The 10,817-nt window shown below is 43.4% G+C and overlaps 1 protein-coding gene across 1 annotated transcript; it reads left to right on the forward strand.

The window, feature by feature from the left end:
* Window positions 1-5,281: 5,281 nt before the first annotated feature.
* On the forward strand, window positions 5,282-10,578 carry SYF2 (SYF2 pre-mRNA splicing factor). The gene is made up of 7 exons (XM_004005510.5): window positions 5,282-5,332; window positions 5,552-5,662; window positions 7,057-7,182; window positions 7,589-7,706; window positions 8,021-8,111; window positions 9,380-9,478; window positions 10,265-10,578. Exons 1-7 carry the CDS (start codon window positions 5,306-5,308, stop codon window positions 10,428-10,430), a joined length of 738 nt encoding a protein of 245 aa, XP_004005559.4. The 5' UTR covers window positions 5,282-5,305; the 3' UTR covers window positions 10,431-10,578.
* The last annotated feature ends 239 nt before the right edge of the window (window positions 10,579-10,817 follow it).

Raw genomic sequence — 10,817 nt, forward strand, 5'->3', positions numbered from 1 at the left:
GGCAAGAACACTGGAGTGGGTTGCCATTTCCTTCTCCAATGCATAAAAGCAAAAAGTGAAAGTGAAGTCGCTCAGTCGTGTTCAACTCTTCACGACCCCATGGACTGCAGCCCACCAGGCTCCTCTGCCCGTGGGATGTTCTAGGCAAGAGTACTGGAGTGGGGTGCCGTTGCCTTCTCCAACCTCACATGCTAGTAATGCTCGAAATTCTCCAAGCCAGGCTTCAACAGTACATGAACCGTGAACTTCCAGATGTTCAAGCTGGTTTTAGAAAAGGCAGAGGAACCAGAGATAAAATGGCCAACATCCACTGGATCATCGAAAAAGCAAGAGAGTTTCAGGAAAACATCTATTTTTGCTCTATTGGCTATTCCAACACCTTTGACTGCGTGGATCACAATAAACTGGAAAATTCTTCAAGAGATGGGTATACCAGACCACCAGACCTGTCTCTTGAGAAATCTGTATGCAGGTAAGGAAGCAACAGTTAGAACTGGACAGGGAACAACAGACTGGTTCCAAATAGGAAAAAGAGTACGTCTAGGCTATATATTGTCACCCTGCTTATTTAACTTATATGCAGAGTACATCATGAGAAACGCTGGGCTGGAAGAAGCACAAGCTGGAATCAAGGTTGCCAGGAGAAATATCAATAACCTCAGATATGCAGATGACACCACCCTTATGGCAGAAAGCGAGGAAGAACTAAAGAGCCTCTTCATAAAAGTAAAAGAGTAGAGTGAAAAAGTTGGCTAAAAACTCAACAATCAGAAAACGAAGATCATGGCATCTGGTTCCATCACTTCATGGCAAATAGATGGGGAAACAGTGGAAAACACTGGCAGACTTTATTTTGGGGGGGCTCCAAAATCACTGCAGATGGTAATTGCAGCCATGAAATTAAAAGATGCTTACTCCTTGGAAGGAAAGTTATGACCAACCTAGACATCATATTAAAAAGCAGAGACATTACTTTGTCAGCAAAGATCCGTTAGTCAAGGCTATGGTTTTTCCAGTAGTCATGTATGGATGTGAAAGTTGGACTATAAGGAAAGCTGAATGCCGAATAATTGATGCTTTTGAACTGTGGATTGGAGAAGACTCTAGAGAGTCCCTTGGACTGCAAGGAGATCCAACCAGTCCATTCTAAAGGAGATCAGTCCTGGGTGTTTATTGGAAGGGCTGATGCTAAAGCTGAAACTCCAATACTTTGGCCACTTGATGTGAAGAGCTGACTCATCTGAAAAGACCCTGATGCTGGGAAAGATTGAAGGCAGGAGGAGAGAGGGGCGACAGAGGATGAGATGGTTGGATGGCATCATCGAGTCAATGGACAGGAGTTTGGGTAAACTTCAGGTGTTGGTGATGGACAGGGAGGCCTGGCGTGCACGGGGTCACAAAGAGTCAGACATGATTGAGCAACTGAACTGAACTGAAGGTGTAAAGAACAACATTGCATAGGAACCTGTAATTTTAGGTCCATGAATCATGGTAAATTGAAAGTGGTCAAACAGGAGATGGCAAGAGTGAACATCGACATTTTAGGAATCAGTGAACTAAAATGCACTGGAATGGCAAATTTAATTCAGATGACTATTGTATCTACTATTGTGGGCAAGAATCCCTTAGAAGAAATGGAGTAGACCTCATAGTCAACAAGTGTCCGAAATGCAGTACTTGAGTGCAATCTCAAAAATGACAGAATGATTTCTGTTTTGTTTCCTAAACTAACCATTCAGTATCACAGTAATCCAAGTCTATGCCCTAATCAGTAATGCCAAAGAAGCTGAAGTTGAACGATTCTATGAGGACCAAAAGACCTTCTAGAAGTAATACCAAGAAAAGATGTCCTTTTCATCATCAGGGCTTCCCTGACAGTTCAGTTGGTAAAGAATTCTCCTGCAAAGCAGGAGACTTGGGTTTAATTCCTGGGTCATGAAGATCCACTGGAGAAGGGATAGGCTACCCACTCCAGTATTCCTGGGCTTCCCTCCGGCTCAGCTGGTAAAGAATCTGCCTGTGAAGAGGGAGACCTGGGTTCGATCCCTGGGTTGGGAATCCCCTGGAGAAATGAAAGGCTACCCATCCCAGTATTCTGGCCTAGAGAATTCCGTGGCCTCCATAGTCCATTGGGTTGCACAGAGTTGGTCACGAATGAGGGACTTTCAACTTCACTTCACTTCAGCCGTCCCCACCTCAGGGAGCCAGGAAGTGTACCTGTTACTTGTCTTCACTTCCCCCTTATGCAGCAAGATTTCCAATAATGCTTTGGTTGAATTCATCTGGCCTCTTACCAATTTCTATTGATTAAAAGAGTCCAAGAACCCTGCCTGGTCCGTAACGCTACCAGCCATATAGTAATTCATGTTTCTTCACAGGCTCACCAATAGTCATATTTCCATTTCTAAAATAAAAACAATCCACTGAGGTTCTGATTAAATAACATTTATACTTTATGGAGATACTCCTTTGTGATAATACATTTTTCTTTTGTCTTCCAACCAGAAAATCCGTAATTACTTATTGAAATTTAAGTTTTTTAACTTAGAACTATTTTGCAGTTTTCCTTATGTTACCGTTTAAATCTTACACAGTATCTCTTTTTAAGGGGACTACTTTTTCATTTTCACATCCAATTAATGGTTGAAGAAAAAAAATTATTTTCATGCATTTCTCTTGTATCCAGCACCTTTGTTGTTGTTGTGGCTAAGTCATGTCCCCCTCTTTGCGAATCCATGGACTGCTGCACGCTAGGCTTCCCTGACCTCTTGTATCCAGCACCTTACTGAATTATATGAACTTTTTGGCACTATTATTAATTCTGGCGCAGTTTCCCAGTTGAGCACGTTAGAACGAACAGGATGGATGCGCCCTGCTCTCTGGCATCCCATCGATTTAAAACATTGTTGGGGTGAAAAGAAAAATTAAACAGACTTGAAAAATCTCTTACATACATTGAAGAGAATGAAAATGGTGCCATACGACACTACTAAGGGTCTACACAAGACAAGGTGGTCAGAGGAAGACCTGCCTTGGAGGAGGTGACACAGTCTAAGCGCTGAAGGGAAAACACTATCCGCTTAGTGCAAAGAAATCGAGGAAAACAACAGAATGGGAAACACTAGCGATCTCTTCAAGAAAATTGGAGATACCAAGGGAACATTTCATGCAAAGATGGGCTCGATAAAGGACAGAAAATGTCTGGACCTAACAGAAGCAGAATATATTAAGAAGAGGTGGCAAGAATACACGGAAGAACTGTACAAAAAAGAACTTCACGACCCAGATAATCATGATGGTGTGATCACTCATCTAGAGCCAGACATCCTGGAATGTGAAGTCAAGTGGGCCTTAGAAAGCATCACTACGAACAAAGCTAGTGGAGGTGATGGAATTCCAGTTGAGCTGTTTCAAATCCTGAAGGATGATGCTGTGAAAATGCTGCACTCAATATGCCAGCAAATTTGGAAAACTCAGCAGTGGCCACAGGCCTGGAAAAGGTCAGTTTTCATTCCAATCCCAAAGAAAGGCAATGCCAAAGAATGCTCAAACTACCGCACAACTGCACTCATCTCACATGCTAGTGAAGTAATGCTCAAAATTCTCCAAGCCAGGCTTCAGCAATACGTGAACCATGAACTCCCTGATGTTCAAGCTGGTTTTAGAAAAGGCAGAGGAACCAGAGATCAAATTGCCAACATCCACTGGATCATGAAAAAAGCAAGAGAGTTCCAGAAAAACATCTATTTCTGCTTTCTTGACTATGCCAAAGCCTTTGACTGTGTGGATCACAATAAACTGTGGAAAATTCTTCAAGAGATGGGAATACAGACCACCTGACCTGCCTCTTGAGAAATCTGTATGCAGGTCAGGAAGCAACAGTTAGAACTGGATATGGAAAAACAGACTGGTTTCAAATAGGAAAAGGAGTACATCAAGGCTGTATATTGTCACCCTGCTTATTTAACTTCTATGCAGAGTACATCATGAGAAACGCTGGGCTGGAAGAAGCACAAGCTGGAATCAAGATTGCCGGGAGAAATATCAATAACCTCAGATATGCAGATGACACCACCCTTATGGCAGAAAGTGAAGAGGAGCTAAAAAGCCTCTTGATGAAAGTGAAAGAGGAGAGTGGAAAAGTTGGCTTAAAGCTCAACATTCAGAAAACGAAGATCATGGCATCTGGTCCCATCACTTCATGGGAAATAGATGGGGAAACAGTGGAAACAGTGTCAGACTTTATTTGGGGGCTCCAAAATCACCGCAGATGGTGACTGCAGCCATGAAATTAAAAGACGCTTACTCCTTGGAAGAAAAGTTATGACCAACCTAGATAGCATATTCAAAAGCAGAGACATTACTTCGCTGACTAAGGTCCGTCTAGTCAAGGCTATGGTTTTTCCAGCGGTCATGCATGGATGTGAGAGTTGGACTGTGAAGAAGGCTGAGCGCTGAAGAATTGATGCTTTTGAACTGTGGTGTTGGAGAAGACTCTTGAGAGTCCCTTGGACTGCAAGGAGATCCAACCAGTCCATTCTAAAGGAGATCAACCCTGGGATTTCTTTGGAAGGAATGATGCTAAGGCTGAAAACTCCAGTACTTTGGCCACTTCATGTGAAGAGTTGACTCATTGGAAAAGACTGATGCTGGGAAGGATTGGGGGCAGTAGGAGAAAGGGACGACCGAGGATGAAATGGCTGGATGGCATCACGGACTCGATGGCTGTCAGTCTGAGTGAACTCCGGGAGATGGTGATGGACAGGGAGGCCTGGCGTGCTGCGATTCATGGGGTCGCAAAGAGTCGGACACGACTGGGCGACTGAACTGAACTGACACAGTTGTAACTTTTCACAAAGTTACAACTAGCTTGGCTATGCTCCCCCACCCGCCGGCTACCGAAACCCTCCAGGCCCGCCCGTCCCCGCCCCGCCTCGCCCGTCCCCGCCCCGCCCCCCGCCCCTCCCCTCCCCGCCTCGCCCCTCCCCGCCCCGCCTCGCCCCTCCCCTCCCCTCCCGGCGCCCCCCCTCTCCCCTCCCGGCGCCCCCCCTCTCCCCTCCAGCCTCCCCCTCTCCGCCTCTCCCGGCCCTGGCCCCCTCCCCCTCCCCGCCTCCGCCTCTACGGCCTTTTGCAGCTGCGCAACACTCTGCCCAATTGCAAATGTCTCACTGCCAAAAGGGCCTATATTCCTGAGGCTGCCGGAAGAGGCGGGGTTTATGGTCGGCTATTATTATGTATTGACGCGGCAGGCCAAATGTCGGCGGAAGTGCTTGTTGTTTCCGGAAGTGGGCAAGGAAAGCTTGAGATGGCGGCTGCGGCTCTTACCGAGAAGGTACGTGCTGGTGGTTCTACCCAGGGTTCTTAGTTGGGGAGGGTTCTGAGAGCAGCGGGGGCGAGAAGTGGAGGAAGTGCTTGTGTGCCGGGTCAGGAAGGCGCAGAGAATGTGGGGCCAGGATCGGCGATGAGCGCCTGGCCCGGCCCGCGGGGACTCACCTGGGCTGACCGGGAGAAGCCTAACCGGCCCTTACTCAGCCTCTCCTCCGCCATATAGGTGCCGGTGGGTGGAGCAGAGGAGCAGCAGCCTCCCGCAGGAGCCGAGGAGCTGGCCGCCCAGAAGCGCGAACAGAGACTGCGCAAATTCCGGGAGCTGCACCTGAAGCGGGTGAGTTGTCCCGGAGGCCACCTGACACTTGTCACCTGGCCAGGCCCGTGCACATTTGTGGAGGGAAGAGGAAGGCGCACCTGTGCGTGTGACAGGTCGGCAGAGCTGGATGAAAGTTCTGTCCCGGTGGTTCTCAGCCTGGCAGCGCATTGGAGTCACTTTTGGAAACGGACATACTTTCTCCAAACCTTTTTTCGAGTTTGGGGCAGGGGAGTCTCTTACTAACAGCTTCTCTGCAGTATGACCCCAGTAAGCTCTACCAAACAGAGGGAACACATGCAAAGGAAAGGAATTCATATCAGAGATAAGAGTCCAGCAAACAGCTGGCTGCCGTTGGAGCCAAGAAACAAAAAAGCAGCTCGACTGTTTCAATTCAAAGGGTCCTGACTGATAGCTTGGCCATGGGTTCACAAAATCCTCACCCACCCTCAGACTACCACAGTGACAAGAGCACAGCGGTACAAACCACAGAAATGACCACACAGCACTGTCTTCTGCTAAGACCAGTGGTAAATACAGCGCTAGCCTCACTCCCTTACTCCTGCCTCCTGTATAAAAACTTATATGTTCATGAAAACAATCAGAGTATGCCCTGACTTTCTGACCCTGCCTAAGCCAGAGCTTCCTGCAGTCGCCTGATACAGACTCAAATGCTATAAGTAGCTCCTCCTAACACCTTTTCACTGAAATGTCTCCAGTTCCCAGTAGTTTGCTGTTTCCTTCAGTGTGGCGCATTCAGCTTTGACCACACGTGTGTTCTTGGTGTCTGGATGGCAGGAATGACAGGTTGAGAGAAGTCCGTTTCTTTACCCAGAAGAATTTGATCTAGAATCAAACACACTTACATATTTACTTGGTGTAAAGAACATGGGGTTGGATACTAAGAGACACAGCCTCCTGGACTAACTGCCTCCAGCCTGTGACCCAACAAACATCTAACTTTAAGTTGTCCCTGAGATAGTCTACTTGTTTTGGTTTATGCAGTTAAATTTAATTTAAAACAGACTCTTCATACAGTAATTTAAATGGAGAGTGCCTTTCATTTGCCATAATGTAAACTGCTAAAATATCTAAAGAGCAGGAGTACTTGGGAAAGGTTAGAGATACTATGATAGGTAGTAAAGCACAAGCCTCAAATTGAGGCTTCTTCCTTGAATTAGTCAGGATTAAAAGGGAATTGAAAGTAGAATATTTTTTTCATAATGTGAGACATTATAACCCCCAGACATCTGGAATAGCACACCAGTACAGCTCAACACATTTCTTGACTGTATACAAATGTAAGACCTTGCTTAAAATCCTTTGATGGTTCTCTGCCTTCCTTAAAGTGGAAAAATTTGTTTGGATTTATTTTTGTGTTTCAGCCAGCAACCTTTTTGTGTTTATGGTTTTAGAATGAAGCTCGTAAATTAAATCACCAGGAAGTTGTTGAAGAAGATAAAAGACTTAAGTTACCTGCGAATTGGGAAGCCAAAAAAGCTCGTTTGGAATGGGAACTACAGGAAGAAGAAAAGAAAAAGGTTAGGAACTGCTCTGCTGTCTTCATAAGTGGTCTGTTCTGTTGTATTGAGATAGTAAAAAAAAGCTCTTTATCAGCTGCAACACTTTGGGCAAATAATTTAATCTCCCTGTGATTGTGTTTTCTCATCTGTAAAATGAGATCTGTAATAATTACTTGAGTTAATTATGAATTAAATGAGTCAGTGCGTTTGGAACATTTAACAGAGGGTCTGACACTGGATAAATGTTGAGTATTATTTTTTAGATTGATGTACTCACTTCTTATTATACAACAGCAGATAACCAAATTTCTCCTTCACATAGTAATGGTTATTTTAAATGTATTGCTTTATATTCACTTAAAATAGTTCAAATAATTGCTTGTATCATAAGGGCAAGCATTAGCTTTTTTCTGCTTCATTTTAGGAATGTGCAGCGAGAGGGGAAGACTATGAGAAAGTGAAGTTGCTAGAAATCAGTGCAGAAGATGCAGAAAGATGGGAGAGAAAAAAGAGGAGGAAAAACCCCGACCTGGGATTTTCAGGTAAGACTGAACTTTATTGAATAGGCCTCTGAGATAAGCATGCCTTCAGTGTTCCTGGTTTTAAGAAAGAATATGCCCCTTCGTGGAATATTCTGTAATACTTATACTCCTAAGAAAAATACAAAATATCATATATGGCAAAAGTGAAAAAGGCTCTACTTGAATCAGCTGGGTTCCTTTATTCAGTGCTAAAATTAAAGCCTGTTTGGTCCGGATCTTCAGGATACAGGCTATGCTAATAATTTTGATTCTTCTCTGAATAGTAATGATCAAATAAAGTAATATATCATTTCCAATTTTCATTTTATTTTTAGATTATGCTGCTGCCCAGCTTCGCCAGTATCATCGGCTGACCAAACAGATCAAACCAGACATGGAAACATATGAGAGACTGAGAGAAAAGCAGTAAGTTGACAGGATTAATGCAAGTCCTGTTTTCATCCTGAAGTGATACTGATGTATTAAAACTCATGTGTACACATAAACATATATACATAAACACACACTGTAGTGCTTAGCTATGGATTATCAGTAGCTGGGGGTTTTTTGTTGTTGCTGTGTTTTGGCTGTGCGGGGTCTTTGTTGTGTGTGGGCTTTCTCTGGCTACAGCAAGTGGGAGCTCCTCTCCACTGAAGCTCCTTTGCATTGCAGTGTGTGGGCTTCTCACTGTGGTGGCTTCCCTTGTGGATCACGGGCTCTAGGCGCACAGGCTTCATTAGCTGCAATACTCAGGCTTAGTAGTTGCAGCACATGGGCCCTAGAGCATCTGCGCTTCAGTAGTTACGGGGCACGGGGTTAGTTGCTCCGTGGCATGTGGACTCTCCCTGGACCAGGGATCACACCTGTGTCCCCTGTTTTGGCAGGTAGATTTTTAACCGCTGGAACACCAGAGAAATGCTCAACAACTGTATAAGGATAGTTTCAGGTCTTGATGCTGTTTACTTACTGCTCGTCCACAGCAGTTAAGCTGACCACATGATTATCTTTCTAGCTGGGCATTCTGCAGCTGGGTGTTGAGAGATCATCGTAGTTACTCATATTTTGGGACATAGAATGCTTTAGTGCCAGGATAGGTGAACTGCTGTAAAGGACCAGAGAGTGAATATTTTAGGCTTATAGGCTATCTGGGCTCTGTCACAACTACTCCACTCTGCCCTTGTGATGTTAAAGCACCCATAGAGTAGGCATTGGAGAAGGAAATGGCAGCCCTCTCCAGTGTTCTTGCCTGGAGAATCCCAGGGATGGCGGAGCCTGGTGGCTACCGTCTATGGGGTCGCACAGAGTTGGACACGACTGAAGCGACTTAGCAGCAGCAGCAGAGTAGTCATAGATAGATGGGTGGGCTGTGTCCCAGTAAAACTATTTCTATAAACAAGAGGCTGTAATTTGCTGGGCTGCTATAGTGGAAAGAGAACCTGAGGCTGGAAGCAAGTCTTTAACCTCTGACCCTTGGCTCTTTCGTCTGTAGAATGAAGGTGTTGAACTAGGTGATTTCTTAACTTTCATCCTTTACAATTCTGTATTCTCTTTTCTCTTGTTTTTTAAAAAAAGAAGAGCTAGGATCCCACAGTAAAGACATTTATGTATTTTATCTCTCTTCATGAATGGTAGTTTCGTTTGAAAATATGGAGCACTTGCAGTGTTACTCCAAGTCCATGTTGCTGTCTTTTCAGTGGAGAAGAGTTTTTCCCAACGTCCAACAGTCTTCTTCATGGGACACATGTGCCTTCCACAGAGGAAATTGACAGGATGGTCCTAGACCTCGAAAAACAGTGAGTACACCATACAGCAGCCATTTCATTAAATGTTGCGTGACAGAATGGACATAACGTGCCTAGAATGAATTAAGATAGATGTTCTACTCGCTCACTTCTGACCTTGCATCTCTAGTGGTTTTGGGGACAGAGAGCAAGTATGAATTGAATCCATTTGCTTTGGAATGAAGATGTAAAATATTGATGGCATTGAGTTATTATAATTGAAAATTAGAAATAAAATTATTCTCTTTAAAGCACTTATTCTTACTTCTACTTTAACAACCATGGCACTCTTTGATTTAAAGAAGTATAAGTGTTCTAGTAAACTTACCTAAGTATATTTGTGCTTCCTAATACTGATAGGGTCGTTCTTCCTGATATTGATCAGGCAGAGCGAAATGAATTTAGTTTATAGGAGCTCATACACTTCAGTATTAAGATTAGTGTCTAGTATATACTGTATACTCTGTTCATATTAGCTGTGGCTATTAATATAATAATTATATTTATTATAATTAATATAATTACTGTTGTAGTCATTTCCTTTACTTCATGTATCCGGTTCCTGGCAGTGTATCATTGTTCTTTTAGAAGCATTCTGAAGATTTGTTTGTATTTACTGAATTTCATGGTTCATACCCAGGGATATGCTGTTAATTGGCAGTTTCAACTTCATCTTGATGAAAACTGGGCTCCCCCCACCCCAAAGTGTGCTAGTTTAAGTGTACTGATTTTTTTTTTTGACATGTTTTATTAATACTAAAAAGGAAAGCAGTTTTGAAATTTTTCTTCTTCTCCCAGAATTGAAAAACGAGACAAATATAGCCGGAGACGCCCTTATAATGATGATGCAGATATTGACTACATTAATGAAAGGAATGCTAAATTCAACAAGAAGGCAGAAAGATTCTATGGGAAATATACAGCTGAAATTAAGCAGAATTTGGAGAGAGGAACAGCCGTCTAATCCCATCAGGAACTGTTTGGAAGCTTGAGAATAGAGTGAAAATTTCTGCTAGCAAATTGAAGTTCTCTTCAGAGTTGTACTGTAAACTAGAACGCTGTTTGTGCCCTCCCACCCAGCATTTAAAAATAAATGTTTTTTCTTAAATGTATACTTCATATATATTTCCACATTTTTTGTGCTTGGATATAAGATATATTTCTTGTAATGTACTTGTTTTGTAAAAATCGACTTTGTATAAATTCTGTTATTTTTCTATGTATTTTAAATGTGTATGACTTGAATCTTTGAAGCATTTTGGGTTTAAGGAATGCTGGTAGCGTATGTAAATGCAGTCCTTGTTACTTTGAGTATTTCAGTGAATTTGATAAAATCTAGAACTGGACTCGG

The sequence above is a fragment of the Ovis aries genome, chromosome 2 (genome assembly GCF_016772045.2).
Source record: "Ovis aries strain OAR_USU_Benz2616 breed Rambouillet chromosome 2, ARS-UI_Ramb_v3.0, whole genome shotgun sequence".
Lineage (NCBI taxonomy): Eukaryota > Metazoa > Chordata > Mammalia > Artiodactyla > Bovidae > Ovis > Ovis aries.